General features: G+C 37.6%; 1 protein-coding gene across 1 annotated transcript in view; it reads left to right on the top strand.

The window, feature by feature from the left end:
• The window catches only part of SLC15A5 (solute carrier family 15 member 5), a 106,472-nt gene that overhangs the window by 84,579 nt on the left and 1,627 nt on the right, over window positions 1-20,266 (top strand). The window contains exon 8 of the mRNA XM_002712626.4: window positions 15,973-16,081. Within this exon, the coding sequence (XP_002712672.3) occupies window positions 15,973-16,081 (109 nt within the window). The remainder of the gene's footprint in view (window positions 1-15,972; window positions 16,082-20,266) is intronic.

The following is a 20,266-nucleotide window of genomic DNA, read 5'->3' as shown; positions in this document are numbered from 1 at the left end:
AAAATGGAAGATGCACTGGCATTTTCTACAGTCAAGAAAAATTCTCTATGTTGAGATATAGGTGAATTAATTAGGCTGTAAGTTTAATTTTCCATTCACACAGCAACTCCTCAAACATTTGGTTAATATTCAGAGAAATAATGAGGTATGGTGGTTACAAACTAGAGTCAGACCACCTATATTTAAAGTGAGATAGTCTATGTTCTCAGTTTCCATGTCAGTAGAGACAATAAATAATTCACTATGTTGTTCTGAGGATTAAGTAATTAATATGTAAAGTAAGCACTCAATTAAAATAACAGTCATGATCTACTTCTGTTTTATAGACAAATCACTCCAACTGTTTCATATTGCATGATTTTCTGATTTTTTGCTAACAAGGCCCCTCCATCTATAACGCAAATGATAATTTTTAAGTATCTTTCTTAAAAGCATGGTTCCAAAACCAAACAAATTACTCAAGATAGGTACAACCAGGATAGTTAGGTTAATTTTGCATTCTCTCCCTCCCCTCTCTGAGGGCCAACAGAGATTGTGTTTGACTTTTCCAGTAGTTGCATCATGCTGATGGTCAATCCAAACTCAAAACATTTGTTTTTCTTTTCAGCAATTGCTCTCAATTCAGCTCCACTCATCCTATCACAACTTTTCTCCAATTAAATGCAGGACTTTATTCATAATAAATGTCAACCCATCATCCTAAAAACAGACATTTTTGAAACTTGATTCTGTCATCCACTGAATTACTAATCTTTGCTCCTTTACTCATTTTGTGTCATCTGCAAATTTAGTAAGCAAACGTCCAGACATATTCTGGGTAATTGATAAAATTGTTGAATTGGACAGGACCAAAAATAGAGTCTTATAGAAAATTCCTAGAGACTTCACTGCAAGTTAATGATAATCAATTATTCCTCCCCTTTGGATGTAATCAGCTCCCAATTCATCTAATTACACTCATTCAGCCCACATACTTCTCCATCATTCCCTAAATGACATCACAGGAAACTTTGTCATGTTTTTCTGCAAGTCGGATTTGTCTGTATTTGTGACAGACATAGACTTTTTCTATTCCTTTAGCTATCAGAACAGCATCCCTTAAGAAAGGAAATGAGGTTCATTTGGATGACTTGCTGCTAGTGATCCCATGCTGGTTTATACTGACTAATTAGGGGCCCTAAAAAGAATGACCCTTTGAACATAAGCAACACTCTGTGTGGGTCATTATCTCTCTCAGACTATTTCCTTTTAATTAAAAAAGAGAATGACCCACTTCACTTTTCTCAGAGATGATGAGATGATAAAATAAAGTTTGGGAAATTTTCAATGCCAGAGATTATTTTTCTTTAATTTTTATTTATTTGAGAGACACAGATAGAGTTTCTATCTGCTGGTTCTTTCTCCAAATGTCCAAAATAGGCAGAGGTACAGGACTGGGATAAAGCTAAAAGTTGAGAATTCAGTTCAGTTCTCCTTCATGGCAGGAATTCAATTACTTGAGCCATCACTTCTATCTCCCAGAATCTGTATTAACATGTATAGCTGGAGTCTGGGGCTGGATCCAGGTACTGAATTCAGGTACTCTGATATGGGACATGGCTTGCCTTAACCAGCATCTTAACCGTTAGGCTTAAGATGCCCATACCCTCAGAGATTATTTTTAAATATAAAATTGAGTCATATATTAAAATGGTCCATTCAGCCTATTCAAACAACCAGTCCAATTATTTTACAGATGTGATCGTAATGAAACAAAAACTAGTAGATATTTATGTACTCCACATCCCTCACTATTTCACTGAGCATACAGACTATTTCCAGCCTTTAAGAATTCATGTCATTTGCACATGTGTGCATGTGAGTGTGTGTGAGTGGTAGTGTATCATTGGAAGTGAAGATCAGCTATCACAGTTTCCAAGCTGCATTAGTCATTTTTAGCACCATGATGGAGAATAGTGTGAATGCGGTAAACTCAAAAGATTTCTCCAAACTTGACTGTGCAGACAGATAACTGTTAGAGTGACATTTTCAGTACAAGTGAGAAAACTGATCCTTCTGGGATCTCTAACTCTGAGTGCTTTAAAGGAGAAGATACAAGACTAAACCCATCCTCCTACACTAATCATTTCAGGAATAGTTTATCTAAAAGTAGCAATGCTAATATAAGGGAGTAAAGAAGTCAGTCAAACTGCTTATTTCGGCTATATCCCATTAGCAACAAGATCAATTTTCTCACACTCCTGAGTTCGAACTTAGCTTTTGACAAAAATAACAAAGTAGAATTCAGTGAAAAATGACATCTTAGTTATGGTTGTACAAGTAATTGAAGGATCCAAAGCAAAATGTCTAAAAGAAAAGGGAAAATTGGGCAGAATCAGGAGGCCAAGCTTTACATGTTCCTGTCCCCATTAGTTCCTCCTTCTCAGAATTCCAGAAAGGAACAAAGAATTTAAATGTTTCATTCCAATCAATCTCATTTTAAACTAAAAATGAGATCTTTTAAAATCCTCATTTAAATATCTTTGATTATTAAGGCCACTGAAAGGCATGTCAGTATGAATCACTGAATCCGTTTTAAATCAGCAATCTGCACTTCCAGTAAACTTGAAAGAAGAAAATATTTATACATCCAAAAAACATCCCACTGGATTTCAGGGGCTCACGCTTATTCTCTTAGAGATGTACAGCTTCAGGTTCAGATGGAGACCTTAGATTCAGCTATTGGTTTTTGGATTTCAGATTTTTGACCCAGAGTGGAAAAGCAGTGGCCTGCTACTTTTGCTGGGCCTACCTTTAGCAGGGCCCCTTCTCTACATGTTTGTCAATTGATTTAGTGTCAGCGTTCTTAAGGCCAACTGGGAAGACCCCAACAGCTCCCACAGTCTGACCCTGCTCTGGATCCTCAGAGAGAATTAGAGGCAGGGTACTTCTTATAAAATAATATAATGGATCTCAGACACAATTTATTCTACATCTTCAACCTTTGAATCCATAGGAATCCTAGAGTTATGCAAAGGGCTTTGGGTTCATAAAAAATATCAGGGGCAGAACCCAAATTACCTTTTGGACTATGGAAAGAAACTCTCCATGGCTGTTGGCTTGCCGGAGTTCAAAGGGCAGGAATTTGAGTCAGACACACCTGAGTTCAAAATCAATGCAGCCTGTGATCTTGACCTTCATACTTAACTTTCTGAATCTCAAGTTTCTCCTCTAAAATGGTGTCATTAATAACTTACTTCCAAGAGTTTGATGCAGACAAGAGGAAATAGATATGTCACCAGATAATCACAAGGTTGTGAAAAATAATTATGTATGTAGTTGTTACTCTAATCTGAGTAAAGTCTCAGTGTCTTCCAGGAACATCCCAGATGGTATGACACTTTCATAACTCTTCAGAAAAAAATAGGCTCCATGAATATGGGGCTCAGTCGTCCTGTTCTACTTCAGTTCCAGGTCCAGACTGGGATGAGATGGAGCAGTGTTCGGAGATTCTTCTATGCCTTGTGGACCTATGTCATTAATGGAACTTCCTTGCTTGGCAAATTCATAAGCCTCAGTAGAGTCAGAGACACATACATTCCAGGCACTATGAGTACCTGGAAGTGATACTGAAGCTGACACTTGATGATAAATGGAATTTAGCTGGATGAGCACAGGACTGAAGTAGTTCTGGTAGAGAACACACATGCCAAGGCACAGAGGTAGAGAATTGTTAAGTGTGTAAGATGAAGCCAGAGAAACCCAGTAACTTGACAATATTCAAAAAGGAGACGTTGAGAGGTTACACAGGCAAACTCATACAGGACCTTTAGCTTAAAGGAATTATTTTCAACTTGAATACTACAAAAAAAATCATAAAGGTATAAAGTGAATGACTCAATCTATTGATGTTTTAGGATTACAGTGGGTGCAGTATACTTTAAAAGGGAAAAAGGATGATGTGGGAGAAGCAGAAGTGGTACAACTGTAGCAATTCAGGCAAATTGAGAGGAGAGATGAGCCAGAGAGGAAGTGGGCAGATGAGAGATGTGAATGGATACAAGCAATACTCATATTTCAGAGGTAGAATCAATAGCACTTAGTGTTGTCTTTGATAAAGTCAAGAGGCAATAGGATTCAGGAGATGATATGAAGGAAGCCTCCCAGATTCTGCCCTGAGCAACTAGGACAGTAAAGATTCCATTTACTAAATGGACAAGACTAGAAAAACAGATTTTAAAATTTGTCACTCATTCACTTTTTAGCACATAAGTCTGGTGCTCAGACAGACATATCTGGATCCCAGAAAAAGGATATTTGCTACATATGTAACCATAAGAATCTAGCACAGAAATAACATTTGAAACCAAAGAACTGAATGAAACTACCTAATATGGATTCCTTTTTTATTTTTTAAAGGTTTGTTTATTTACTTCAGAGGTAGAGGGAGAGGCAGAACAAAAAGGTTTTCTATCTGCTGGTTCACTCCCCAAATGGCCTCAAAAGCAGGAGCTGGGCGGATTGAAAGCCACAATCCTGGAGTGTCTTCCGGTCTCCTACCTGGGTGCAGGGGCCCAAACACTTGGGGCATTTCTACTGCTACTGGTTTGCCAGGCCATAACAGAGAGCTAGATCAGAAGAGGAGCAGCCAAGACACAAACTGGCCCCCATGTGGGATATTGGCACCATAGGAGGAGACCTAGCCAAATACACCACTGCGTCAGCCTCCCTAGTAGGATTCTAAGAATGAAGAGGAAAGGGAATCCAGGGCTGAGATCTGAAAAAGCCTCAACAGTAGAGGCTGGGTGGAAAAGAAATGGGTGCCAGAAAAGAAAAGTGACAGCCAGATAGATCGAGCATGAGGGAATTTTACACACAGAGGAATACCTCAAAAAGTTCATGGAAAAATAGAATTGTAGATGTTTGTTTTAGAGTCAAAAATTTTTAGAATCCATGCATAGTTTTTTGGCAATATGAATTTTCCATGAATTTCACACACACACACACACACACACACACACTCATACACACATACATACATACACACATAGGAGAGTACTTCCAAAACTTCATGGAAAAAGGAATTAAAGGATGAGCCTATTTTAATGCCAAAAAATTTTGAAATCTACACATAGATTTTTCATGAACTTTTTGAAGACTCTACCTACTTGCACATGTACGTATTCACTACAGAAAGCAGACTGTTTCACACCAAGAATGGTAAACTCTGTAAATTGCACTGCGGACTCCAGTAGGATGAAGAAAGTGTCCACATGATTTAGCAACATTATGGACACTGAAAGCTTCAACAGGAGTCATTTCAGTGTAGAAATGGTAAAGAAAAGTGAATTGGGGTGTGATGAAGACTATCTAATAAGTGAGGATGGTGAATGGCAGAACACAAGGCAGGGGAAGGATCACAGTGTGAGCCAGGAAGCAGACAGACAAGGAGTGTGCTTGCTGCCTGCTCTCCACGTGGTCACACCTTGAGTTGATGCTTCTTTCCTGACTGAAACAAAAGAAAGAGGAGAGGATGGGCACAGGTGCAAACAGATGTGTAGTTTTGGTATTGCAAAGATACTGGAGTGGCCTTTTGAAACCCTCCATTTTCTTCATAAATCCTCATATCTGAGAGCCAAGGGGATTAGCACACAAATGAGGAATGGGAAGTGCAGAGAGAGGTTTTCATTCATTACTGCAAGGGCAGGAAAGATGATTCAGAAGACAGGTGTTAGGGTTGCTGGCATGTTAAAGCTACATTGGAGTTGGTAACCATGAAGAAATGTACAAAACTACCTAAACATGATTCTGTCCAGTGATGCTCAGGTGGTCAGTGCATGCATGAATATGTCTGGGAGACTAACTGGTTGGAAAACCACAAGAGATGGGATGAAAAGAACAAATTGTTCTTCTGAATTAAGTAATTTGGGGAAAATGGCTATTTCCCTCCAAATATACTAAAAATGAGAAAGACTTTCCTCTAAAATTCTGAAATTAATAAATCTACACCATTAGCGAACTGGAGTTACAAATGAAGAACAGGCTGTACAGACAAACAGATCCTGGGCAAAAATCCGCTCCTGTTACATCCATGAAATTATTTAAACTCAATATTTTATTATATTAAATAACTCTACTTAGAGATTGATTTATTAATTCAGTCCACAAATACATATTGGATTCCTACTATGTGCAGGCATTGGCTAGATACTGAATTATTAAAGCCAACTGATGTTTAATTAACAAGAAGAATCTTATAGAAATATTTGACACTCAAATTAATATCAGATATATTCATTTGACTAATGCTATTACAATTACAGTTCATAGCTAATGGCATTATCGGGCTATTATCACAAAGCATTGCCTCTCTTCTAAAACTCATTTCCATGATAATTCATTGACATCATCATGAGAACACACTATCTTGATGGATTTTTACCTCCCAGTGCTCATCAAGAGAACGAATTCACCCTTATAAGAAAGCTTGTTATGCCAAAGATCACAATGCGTGGCACCTTCTCTACAATTTTGAAAGGCACAGTGTCCCTTCCTGGAAATAGCAACCTGACTTCATTTTTGTCCACAATTCCCAAGAACTGGGAATGCAAATTGAAGTTGTGGTGCAGGTATTGTTATTCAGAGTAAAATATTGAGCACGTGTGGATCTCGGGCCCAACCTCAGTTCACCTATTCATTCAACAAATATTTATTCTGTCTCCTTTATATGACTTTAGGCAAGCAGTTCTGCTGCTCTGTGCCTCTGATTCCTTGTCTGTAAATTAAGAGTAATAATAATTTGAGTTCTTATTAGATAAAAATGAAAAAAATGGTCGAAAAGTCAAAGTTAGAATATAGTTGTTAGGTATTATTTCCTTCAGGTATCATGAAAATTAATGTGTTTTAAAAATTAACTCAGGTAGGAGAGCTATGAATCTCAAATGAAGCATTTAAATCAGGTTACTGAAAGGAGGAAGGAAAGAAATTAACATTTATTAAGTGTCAGTTATATGCAGACCTTGCTCTATGCATTTCACAAAGATATTATTTCATTAACTCTTCACAACAATTCTTTGGGGGTAGATATTTGTAACCCCAACATATACTGGAAGAAAATGAGCTCACAAAGTCATAAAAGTTGCCTAAATAATATAGCAAGGGTGAATTCTTGATTCCAAAGCTCTTTTTCACTACACTGAGTTTATTTCCCACGGCCCAGGAGCAAATCCACCTTGCAGTACGACTGACTTAACATCTTTTTAATTACACATTCTTTACTTTCCACTACTGGAAATCAAATCTACAAAGCTCACAGTGAAGGGAAAGAAGAACCCAAAATAAGGCTGGGTGGAAATCCATTCCAATCTTGTCTCAACAATTTTGGACATTTGCTAGATTTCCAGCAATACAAAATAATTTTAAAGAACATCTAATAAGAGTGATTCCAAAAGATATGTTGTGGCACAGTAGGCTAAGCTTCTGCCTGCAAAACCAGCATCTCATATGGGCTCCAGTTCAAGTAACGGTTGCTCCACTTCCAATCCAGCTCTCTGCTACGGCCTGGGAAAGCAGTAGAAGATGGCCCAAGAGCTTGGGCCCTTGCACCCTCATGGGAGACCCGGAGGAGACTCCTGGCTCCCAGCTAATGATCAACCCAGCTGTGGCCCTTGCAACCATTTGGAGAGTGAACCGGAGATGGAAGATCTTTCTCTCTGTCTCTCCCTCTCTCTGTTAACACTACATCTCAAATAAATAAATAAAATCTTTTTTAAAAAAGATACATTGTAAGATTTTCAAAATTCTGTTAATTCAAAGCAAAACGGTAGTTAAAAAAGGATTTTGCAGCTCCCTCCAAAAAGAGATAGCTGAAATCTGTCTCAAATCACAAGCAACATACTGTAGCACTTAACACAGTAGTCCTGTATACTGGAGGTAATTATAACTCTGTGGTTTCTGCAGGGGTTAGAGTAACTTAGTACTGAATTAAGTGAATCTGAGTGTCCAGACTTGACTAGTTCTGATCATTTAGATCAGAACTAATAGATCAAGTTCTGTTTCTTTTTTAAAAAAGATTTTATTTTTTTTTTTTTACTTTTTTGTAATGTAGATTGACAGAGAGGAAGAGAGACAGAATGACAGAAGGGAGAGACAGATCTTCTGTCTACAGGTTCATTCCCCAAATACCTGCAACAGCTAGGGTAGGCCAATGCCAGGATCTTTGAACTCCATCAAGGTCTCCCACATGAGTTGCAGGAACTCAAGCATTTGGGCCAAAGTCCACTGCTTTTCCAGGCACATTAGCAGGGAACTGGTTAATAAGTAGAGAAGCTGATATTCGAACCAATGTTCAGAGGTGGGCTGTTCTGGCATCACAGACAGATTAATCCACTGCACCACAATGATATCTAAGGACAAATTTGTAGAGAGTAGCTAATTTCCAATAAGTTACAGTATCAAGGCTGCCAAGATCAGTTCAGTTGCTGAAGATGAATTGGTGGTGGAAAAACCATCCCTTTTTGTTGTTTTACAATTAATTAAGCATGGCTTTTGGAAGTCAAATTTTTCCAGTATATTTGATGAAGTCATTTTATTTTATTATTATTATTTTTATTTGCTGTAAAGGGAATATTTGATAAAAAGAAATCCAAATGATAAAGGGGGAAAAAGACTGAAAATATGATGTCTAAATTATGACTTGGGTAAATTTTCTCCCAGTATTTTTTCATTTGTGTGTATATGTATGTGAGTGCAGGTATTAAATTCATATATGCGGCTGGCGCCATGGCTCACTTGGTTAATCCTCCGCCTGCAGCGCCAGCATCCCCTATGGGCACCGGGTTCTAGTCCTGGTTGCTCCTCTTCTAATCCAGCTCTCTTCTGTGGCCTGGGAAGTCAGTGGAGGATGGCCCAAGTGTTTGGGCCCTGCACCGCATGGGAGACCAGGAGGAAGCACCTGGCTTCTGGCTTCGGAACAGCACAGTGCACCGGCCGTGGCGGCCATTTGGGGAGTGAACCAATGGAAGGAAGACCTTTCTGTCTCTCTCTCTCACTGTCTATAACTCTACCTGTCAAGTAAAAAATAAAAAATAAAAATAAAAATAAAAAAATTCATATATGCATGGACAGATTGTAAACAAAATTAGGTTCTGAATAAACAATGCTGATTGCTCAATCAATAAATTTGTATCAATCTCCAATCTTATCATCCCCTAACTAATATTCTGAGCATATGTCCATGCCATTTGGAATTTTTAAAATCCTCAATTTTAACCATTATGTATATATTTCACTATATATATATATACATACTTCAAAATGCTCTTGAAAAATGGAATTAAAAGATAAGTTTGTTTTAGTATCAAAACTATTTTGAAATCATGCATAGTTTTTTATGATACATATTTTTATGAACTTTTTGAAGGCTCTTTAAATGGATAGATTTCATTTTTTTTTGCACCAAAATGAATTTATCTTTTATTTCCACATTCCATGAAGTTTTTGACATCTATATCTTAATATACCTGTCCCTTCTTATGAAATGCTTAGGTTGTTTCCAATTTTTCGATATTATAAATGCACTAAGGAGAACATTCTTTCGTATAATCTTTAAGTACATCACTTATTCTCTCCTTAGAATGAAATCATGGAAATGAAATTATTCCTTCAATGAGGAATTAAGAAGTAAAGCAAAATTGTTTCTAAAGATTACATCCATTATGTTGTCAATGCCATATGATAATATTGTCTCAAGATATTAATTTCATCCTTGAACACAATAATAATTTGATCTTGATGAATCTGGAAAATATTATAATTTATTATTACCTTAATTTCTGGTCTTTAGGATGTAAAATTGAAATTTTTTATGTTTCTTAAAATTTTCATCTTGTTAATGAAGGGCTTGGTCTTGTTCTTTGCCTGCTTCCCTAGTGACTTATTTACATTGTTTCCTTACCAATTTATGTAGCTTATACTTTAAGGATATTATCATTTACTCATTTACTAGTAACCATTTTCCCAGTTTCAACTCAACATTTAACTTTATAGATGCGATTGTTTTGCTCAAGTTTGTAATCAAATCTGTCAACCCTTTCCATTGTGCTGATTTCACTGCATTTATCTTTGCTGTGGAATTTCAGTGATTTAACATTTGAATTTAATTTTCTCATCCATGTGAATTTTGTTTTGATGTGAATAAAAAAATACCTTTATTTGCTTCATATAACCAACTCTCACAGCACAATTTGATGTTTTCCATAACTATAGGATAAATGGAATAAAATTAAGTAGCTACATATATTTGTATGTGTATATATTGGAGGGGTGGAAAGAGAGAGAGACAGACATACACACAGACACAGAGAGCCGCCATCTGTTTGTTGACTTCCCAAATGCCCACAATGGCTAGGCTGGCCCAGGTGGGAGCCAGGAGCCAGAATCTCAATCCAGGTCTCTCATGTGATCCAACTATTTGAGCAATCACCGCTGCCTCCTTGGGTCGACCTTGATGGGAATCTGGAATGAGAGCTGGAACTGGGGGTTAAACCTAGGTATGAGATGTGACATCCTAACCAGGATCATAACTGCTAGGCCAAAGCCTACCCCAGTGACACATATTTAACACATCCCTAGTTTTAGGAGACCCTGTAACTATGTCAGGGGTATCTTTCCAATCTGTTCCTTTCAGCTCTCTCTTGGTTTAGCTTAGGATCTCATTCCTTTTAACTATTATATGATACATATTCATATCAGATATTACAAATCTTGCTTATTAAAGTTATTCTTGTTTTGTGAAAATCACTTTCTCTATGGTTTATACTTTTTTTAAGATTTATTTATTTGAAAGTCATAGTTACACAGAGAGAGGAGAGGCAGAAAGAGCAAGAGAGGTCTTCCATCCAATGGTTCACTCCCCAGTTGGCTGCAATGGCTGGAACTGTGCCTCTCTGAAGTCAGGAGCCAGGAGCTTCTTTCAGGTCTGCCACATGGGTGCAGGGGCCCAAGCACTTGGGCCATCTTCCACTGCTTTCCCAAGCCATAGCAAAGAGCTGGATTGGAAGTGGAGCAGCCAGGACTGGAACCAGTGCCCATATGGGATGCCAGCGCTTCAGGCCAGGGTGTTAACCTGCTGTGCACAGTGCCAGCCCCTCTCTATGGTTTATACTTTGAGTGGTGTTCTGATCATCGCCTACCTATCCCATTGGTGGTGGAGTAACCCCTTCACTCTAAATAGTAGAAGATGGCTGAAAATATGCATCTGGCACAGATGAGACTGATAGCAGCTTATCAGTCACGTATGCTCACAGCCTGGAAAAGGCAGAGATTCAGCATGCCATGTGGGGCTATGGACATTGCAAAAAGGAAAGGCATGAAGAAGTAGGTTTTCTAAGTGGCAGCCTTCATAGTCACAAAGGGGTGTGGTGCCCCTGGTTCCTTCAGGAGGATGTGCTTGATTTCAGTAACCTTGAGTGATACATGGAAGTTAAACCCGTTGGGTCTATATCTGGGTAAAGCACAGCTGGTCTAAGTGGTAGGGGAAATGGTCAGGTGAGGAGGCTCTCCCTCTGGCTGGGCAACATTTCTAGTGAGAACAGGGAAGCACGGAGTTAGGCCTTTGGAGCCCTAGGAGGCTTAGAGATACCAAGGCTGCACACGAAATTTGTGCTGCACAGTATAGGGCATAAGATCGGAAATAAATAAGATATCTTTCCCTTTCGCATTAGCAACTTTGTGCTTTTTATACTATCATCACCCACGTGTGTCACCATATATGAGGATATGGTTCTCAGGACTGTTTTAAAAGCCTTCAATTTATTGTAAATTACTCCAAGATTCTCACAGTGGGTTGGATGTCACTGCCAGGATTTCAGGAGAGATGTTATGTTAGGTATTTCAGAAGGACTTTGGGTAAGCTATTTCAAAGACATTCTTGAACTGTTGAGAAGTCATTAAGTCATAAAAGTGATGGGTCCATTAGCACCCACAGGTGGGCTATAGAGGGAACATTTGTTGTAAGAGTAAGAAGATGAAGGTTCTACTGAGTGATGCTTCACTCTACCCCTCTGTGCTTACACTGTTTAGTCTGCAGAATAAAAGCTGGTCTAGGGGAGTCTAAAGTCCTTTGGTCTCTAAAAACTGATCATGATAATTTAAGATAATTAGAAATACTTTGTTTCATATCTATAAGGTATCTAACACTCTAGAGTAATTACTATTTGCATGTCCCATACTCATCTATGAACTCCCTTTCTTAAGTATCTTGGCATTCTCATTTCCTGACACACGAAAATTTCTTTAAAAATGATTTTTATCAAATAAATAAAGAAATTTAGCTGAGCAAGAGATATTTGGGGGAATTCTGGAAAATGCCAAATATTTGTGAGTGCTCTGTTCTCCACAGCCTAGTACTCATTATTAACTAGCTGGTTAAGCTATCAAAGTATCTGACTAGGCTTCACCATGGGCATTAAAGAATGGCACATAATGAATGACCCCAAACTCTTTATGTGACATGTTCTTTCTCACGTTGTTAACCTTCCTGTCCACATAAGCTGAGATCTAGGAAGTTTAGTTAGGCTCATTGCAGACCTAATGCCTTCACTTTGTCTCCTTTTGCAAGGATGCCCCTACTAGAAATGTCAGATGAAAAATGGCACAAATGTGAATTACGACAATAAAAGTTTATAAGCTACTAAAATAAAGTTATAGTACCTAAGAGCTGAGTCAACTGACAATGTTAAATGGAACATTTTATAACCAGTCCTGGGATAATGATTTAAAAAATGGCACACAGAGCATGAAGAAATACCTGACAGGAAATGGGCCCAAGATCAACCTCAGGCTAGGTGATTTTGTGAGTTATCTCTAAAGGGGAGTGATCATGTAGTGTTTGTGGAGTGCTTCCGCTGTGTCCAACACTTGAAAGCCATTCTCTTTTCTACTCCCAGTGACGGAATTATTGTTGTCATCATTTTCGAGAAGAGAAACTGAGGCTCAAGTGGCTCAGTTATTTGCCCAATAACAAAACTGTTAAATAATAGAGGTAAGATTTGAAGTCAAAAGTATTTCCAATGTCTAACATCTTGTTATACACAATGCTATATCTTTATACAATCTGTATATAAATAAAGCAAATTCCAATTCATGAAGAATTTCTGTCAAATTTCATACTAGTATTTTCCTCATGCTAAAAACTCAGATGCTGTTAAATAAGATAGAAATATGAGAATAAGAGGAAGATTGGCATTGGGTAGAAAGATTAACACTGAAAATGATATTTAAGAAGGAATATAAGAAAATTACCGGGAGCTTGAATAGGTGCTATGGTGATCTCTCATTTGATTTTTAAAATAACTGCACTCCAAGAATGTTTTGTGTATCTCTGCAAATTTCTACTACCTTTCTCTAACCTTTCTATTATATCCTCCTGAGCCGTCACCCCACACCTTCATATGCCGAGTCACACTGCTTCTCATTTGTGCCCACCATGGTATCCGCAGTGACAGATGCAAGTGTGCTGGCATGCTCAGGGGATCTGGTTCTGTCTCCTGAAGGCTGGTATTTGCTGTAATTGCACAATTTCTTAGAAATATTATGTTTTACCTTTAAAGATCTTACAAAATTTATATTCTTCCCCCTCATCTGACTTTGTTAGAATATAAAGGTAGTCCTTTCAATTACTGATTACGGGCCAAAATTCATGCTCCAAGAAGAATTAATGTCATGTTAATTCTGAGGCTTCACATACTCCATGCACACTCCTCTTACTCTGGCAAGAGAACCGGGTGATAAAATGGTATAATCGCATGACATGCAAAGTGCTGATGTGAAATGAAAAGGACAGAAATACGACTGGGATATTAATTCAGGAGAAAAAAGAAAATAGGACTGCTTGAATAGGCTTAGCCGTATGGTCTAGTTCTTCCCAAAAACAAGTGGGAGGTTTGTCACCTTATGTTGACTTCTCCCCCATTTCCTCCAACTCAATTCCAAGCATGTGTTTTCTTCACATACACATAGAAACACACACATTAAGATACCATATGCAACATAAAAACAGACATAGGGAAACACTGAGTTAAACTACTCATCTAAACTCTAGGTGAAGGTAGCCATAAGACCATAAATTTCCACTGGAAGAGAACACAGATTAATAAAATAGGGAAGTGAAACTTACAAAATAGCTTTAGACTCAGTACCAGCTTCCATTTATAGGTCCCAGACTGTAATGGACATAGCTAATTTTCATGGTTGATCCCTAATAATGGTCATTGGGAAGTTAAATGACAGCAGACAAGGAGTTTTCCATGGGCAATGGCACAATTAATCACAGCTGTCATACTGAGGCACTTGCTGACAATCAAGCTTGAATACAGCATTTAATTCAAATCCCACTTAAAAGAATGCATTGTCAGGGGAAAGCCCAAGAACCATTTTCCAGTTCTGGAAGTAACTCACAACCTGTTGCCAACAGCACTGAAGATCAACTCTATCGGCCCAAATACAGATTGCACTGATCCCACACTTCCTTTCCTCACATATTGTTGGAAATGTCCTTTTAAAAAAGCCAGGTAATGCCAACACCCTGGCATTTGAATGTTCAAAGACAACTGGTTTCTATTTTCAGAAGACACAACACTTTTTAGAAATATTTTACCCATCCAGAACAACGACTGAATTACATTCTTTCTGTAAAAAATAAAGTTATAAATTTCCCCTTTTAAAATTCTGCAACACTATGTATCTGTAATGTATTTGGTAATATTAGATTCTATTTCTGTTTTTAAATTACTACCTAAAAGTAAATGTGCATATAAAACATATATTATACTTTATGTAATATATTCAACAATAATGCCTCAAAACCCACTGAAGAAAATTGAGTGTGTGTAAAGATACAGATTTGAGTACAGATATAAGTATGGCAAGAGAGTTGCAGAAAAGATTCAAAGTAAAGTCTAAACTTAGGAGCAAATTGAAGCAATTGCTTGGAATCCTGAATAGTTTCATATATACTCAGTTGACGTTCAAAGGAAATGGGGTCCTTTATTCGAGATTATTAAATTGAAGGATTACCCATCCAATCAAAAGAAAAACTGCATGTAAACCAGAGATTGCAAATAATTTGACCAGTAGGACTTGTGATATTAATATAAAATAATATCTAAGTTGTGAAAATAATGTAACATCTATCATCTCTATATATTATCTCTCTCACCACACTACCATCTCATCATGGCAATGCTTTCCACTTATTCAACACATAGTTGCCAAACAATCCCTACATGCCAGGTGCTGCTCTAGATGATAGAAATATGAGGATATTTCTCCTGGGGGCTGGCGCCGTGGCTCACTTGGTTAATCCTCTGCTTGCAGCGCCGGCATCCCATATGGGCACCGGGTTCTAGTCCAGGTTGCTCCTCTTCTAGTCCAGCTCTCTGCTGTGGCCCGGGAGTGCAGTGGAGGATGGCCCAAGTGCTTGGGCCCTGCACCCCATGGGAGACCAGGAGGAAGCACCTGACTCCTGGCTTCGGATGGGCACAGCACGCCGGCCATAGTGGCCATTTGGGGAGTGAACCAACGGAAGGAAGACCTTTCTCTCTCTCACTCTCTCTCTCTCTCACACACACTATCTAACTCTATCTGTCAAATAAATAAATAAAAAGAAATTAAAAAAAGAAATATGAGGATAAACAACACACAGTTCCTCCAAATGAACATCATAAGCAAGATTACTTTTACAATCCATTTCTTCTCATGCCTACATTATACAAAGAAAGTGTTTTTAATCTCCAAAATATTTGGGGTGCTTTGCTTATCATTTTATTAGTAATTATAGAATTAAATGAGTTTTGACAATGAAGTTCTAGATGAGCTTTTTTGCTTAGTGGGTATTATTGAAGTGAATAAAGCTCTATGAATTGTGGAATAATAAAATATTCACAGAAACTTGCAACTCTGCAGTTGAATAACAATTACATTTGTTCCAAACAGGCAATTGGTTTCCAAACACATTAAACAAAGGCAATTTAGAAAGCTTCTTTTTCCTACTGGCATCATTAACGTTGCTGAACGTCCTGGGATTCCGGAGTGTTTCACAAAGGTATGTAAGTTTGTGGAAGATAAAAAATTTCCAAGTCTCTGAAATATACTGGTATAAACCATCACTGAGTCAACAGGAATCCAGCATGCCATGACTGGAAAAATTAGCACAGTGCAGAAGTTTAACAGATTATTCACAGCCAGAAATTTCAATTTAGATTTCACTTTCCAAATGATCCTCCTAATACAATAGTGCTTCACTCAACTCCACAATGTGTCCTAAAGCAAATTTTTTTTTCTTCACTACACTTTGGAATTAGAAATAACCAGATTGATAATAAGAATGAATGAGTCACTACCATTAAAAAGCAAATATCATTAAACAAATAGCTAGGAATCTAATGATGCTTGAGATTTGGATCACATTTGGAGCTTTAAATCAGCAGTGACCATTTCAAGGTCAATAGCAAACTGTGAAAAATCTCTTAGTCAGTCACTTGAGACCATTCAGTGGCTTAATATGCACATCTACCATCCATCCATTGCCACCCATCTCTCTTTCTCTTTCTCTTTCCCTCTCTGTCTCTCTTATTGACATAGTCTTGGATGACTGTGCACATTTAAGCAAATGTTCTAAACTCTCTGAGCCTATACTGTTATATATTTAAAATAAGGACAATAACACAAGGGATCTTCAGTAAGTTCATGGAAAATGCATATTATGAAACAAACCTATGCAAGGATCTCAAAATCTTTTTGCACGAAAATAACGTTATTTCTGATTGCATTTTCCCATGAACATTATGAAATACCCTTGAACTAACTTTTTATGGACTTAAGGGGGATGGATTTGGATAAAGAGCAAGCACAATGTCTCTTACTACACAGCAGGAACTAAATAGATGTTCATTTTTCTTCATGTCCTCCACCTATTTACCTATTTAATTGTTTAGTCATGAATTGTCCCATTCATTTTCACTTCCCCTTTGCCTAAAGCATTCTCTTATTCATCTAATCAGTCTCTACTGGAACATCAGCCATGCCATGGGCAGCACAGTAAATCAGAGGGATGCACAGTCAGTAAAGTCAGTGAAGGTTTACTGCCATTGGTGCTCCTGCTGGCATGGACCAATGCTCCAATATGAGAGAGACCTCTCGAATCCATGCTGGTTAGAATGGATGACAAAATTAAAGCCTTCACAGATTCCTGGATTTTTACATTTATTACCATCCAAAGTATATGTTATCAAATTAATCCTTCACTTATTTAACTTCCCTAAAGCCAATCTCATTATTTTAAAGCTTCATTTAAACTAGGAAAACAACAGGGATGAAATAACAGAATTGATTCAGAAATAAATCTGATTCTTTTCACATTTTCTCCTTAACCTTTCCACTTTCTTCTCTCCTGCATACTTTTTAGGAAAGGAATAAAGAGAGGCAGAGAGAAAGAAATCAGGTAGGAAAAGAACCAATTTCTCATGTTGCATACCCTCTATGTATTGGTCAGTATGCTACACACAGAAACAACCTCACTTAATCTCCACCACCTCCCTCTTACATATGATCACTCCACTTTATAAATAAGAACACTAAAGTACAAGGCTAGTTAAATAAATTGACCAAGTTCATGCAACTGGGATTCCAATCCATATTTATTTGTCTTTTAAGTCCATGCTCATCTGCTCCTATACTGTGCTGCTTATAAATGCTATGGAAGAACCCTGTACTTTCTTTCTAACAATCCCTAGGTCTGGTAAGTGGGAAGAAAATTAGACTCCTCAGCTAAAGTAATCATGCTTGGTGCCACTCATTGATAAGCAACACACAGGAAGAGACGAATGTCACAAATTAAAAAAAAAAAAAGAGTCTGGAACATTTGCTTCTAGAGATTCAGTAGCTAGAACCAACTACATGATTGCAAAGGAACATGTAGCCTTCGGGACTCATGGGCACTGGGGACAGGCCAAGTCAGAAGATTAAGACAAAAAAGAATTCTGGCATCTAAGGGACTAAATCAGCATCAGAACTAAGGAACACATAATTCAGATTTATTTCTATAGTGTTTGCTATTTTCAAACACTAATGAGTAATACTTGTAAGTGTGCAAAGAAACAGAACAAAGCACCACAGACCCAAGGACAGCATTGTTGAAATGTATTTTTAATAAGTCAAATAGCATTTTATCTCAGTACACATTCAATAATAGTCCAACTTTTATCAACCCTTTGATTTCAGTGCCAGGTAACGGTGGCAAATCTATCAAGAATAGGACAGTCTTGAATTATATTTGTCTCCAAAATCTTGAGGAAAGTGGATTAATTACGATAGAAACTCACCAACATCCAAGTAATATTAGGTCTGTAATAGCAGCCAAAGGCACCCTCACCATCAAGCTTAAATATGAAAGTACTTCCAAAATATCATGGAAAATGTAATTAAAAGATGCTTATTTTGATGCCAAAAATTTTTGAAATCCATGAAATGTTTCCATAAACACAGTTTCCATGAACTTTTTTAAAGATCTTCCTTATGTAAGGAGTTAGAGGGTTTTTTTGCCCCAAAATAACATCCTTTATTTCTGTTTTCCATTAGCATTTTAAGTACCCTCATATTAATATGCTACAATATAAGTGTAAATCCTAGAACCAAAGAAATCAATCCTGTCATAATAACTAGAATATCACATCAAATCTCCAGCAGAGTAATTCAGAATTACTCATGTCAGGCCAGACTTACCTCTCAAGTTTACAGAACAATCAGCCCCAAATTCTCTCTCTATTGTAGTCCTCCCATATCAAATCTGAAATTGGAATGAGGGTGTGGAGCGGTGACTAAATCACCACTTGGGACACCCACATCCCATAACAGAGTGCTTGATTCAAGTCCCTGCTGCTGTGCTTCTCATTCAGTTTCCTGCTAATACAAACCCTGGAAAGCAGCAGGTGACAGCTCAAGTACTTGAATAAATTATAAAAAAAAAATCTGAAACAGTGCAATAGTGGCATGCCATACTCAAAGCTCTCCAGCTTGGGGATGAAAGAAGTAGGCAGATAAAATGCCTTCTTCTTGCTGGAAAGTCTTAGGGAAACACATATAAACTGCTTAATAGAAATATGAATCCCACACTGGATGCTAAAAGATAAAGAAGTTACAAATGTTTCAGGCAAGACTGTTTTTACAATATTACTGTTCCTCCAGTGTAGTAAAACACATCTTATAAAGTTGATGTCATAGAACTTATTTTTTCAATGATACCAGTAATCTTTTGTGCATAAACTGTAACAATTATTGAAAGTGACATAAATCAGAGACAAACGACTGGAGTTATTCAGGCAGTATTCATTTTCTTACAGCTGCTTTGAACAATATATTGAGAAGGAAAACAAGGTAAAATTAATTTTTGAAACCTTCACAAATCAACAACAAATGTCGGACCACACAAACTCATGTGTATTTGATAAAACTGAACTTGTAGCCCATATTTATTTGCTCATTCTGCAGGTATTTATTGAACAACTGCTATGTATCAGACACTGATCTGGGTACTGGGAATACAACAGTGAATAAAGTATTCTCAAATTCCTACCCTCCCAGAGCTTATCCAAAAGTGTTTAAGAAAATAATTTAACTTTGGAGTCAGCAAGCCATAGAAGGAAAAAGCCAGGATTCAGAATGATTGAGTTCTCATTCCAAACATGATCTTCTAACTACTATTTATATTAGCACTAAGCAAGCTATTTAACCTCTTGGAACCTCTACTTCCCAGTCTATGAAATGGAGAAGATTCCATCCCTATCCCAGCATGGTGCCTGGTACCTAGAAGACACTCAGAAAAGGTGCTATTTTGTAAGGAGATCAAGGCTGGACAGTGCGCATTCCAGAAATATATTCCGGGATTCTTCCACAATGTTTTCCACTTAGTCTCAGCACCAAATTCAAAATCCCTGGGGCATCACATACCCTGTTGGGAGTCCCATCTGCCATGAACTCTGTGAAGTCAATAAAGTTTATGACTTTCCATAGCCTCTCACTGTCAGCAGAGATCCACAGAGCAGGCATTGGCATAACAATTAAGATGGCATGTGCCAATGCCATCTCACTACTGCAAGTGATCAATTTCAGTTCACAATTGATCATAATGAAAGGACTAAGAGTCAAAGGGAGCACATAAACAAGTCTAGTATCTGCTAACACCAACCGATAGAATAAATAAAGGGGAGAGTGATCCAACATGGGAAGTGAG

Source organism: Oryctolagus cuniculus, chromosome 9 (assembly GCF_051225735.1).
Source record: "Oryctolagus cuniculus isolate XC-2025 breed Fujian yellow rabbit chromosome 9, ASM5122573v1, whole genome shotgun sequence".
In the NCBI taxonomy this organism is placed as follows: Eukaryota; Metazoa; Chordata; class Mammalia; order Lagomorpha; family Leporidae; genus Oryctolagus; species Oryctolagus cuniculus.
This window is presented reverse-complemented; position numbering and strand designations above follow the sequence as displayed.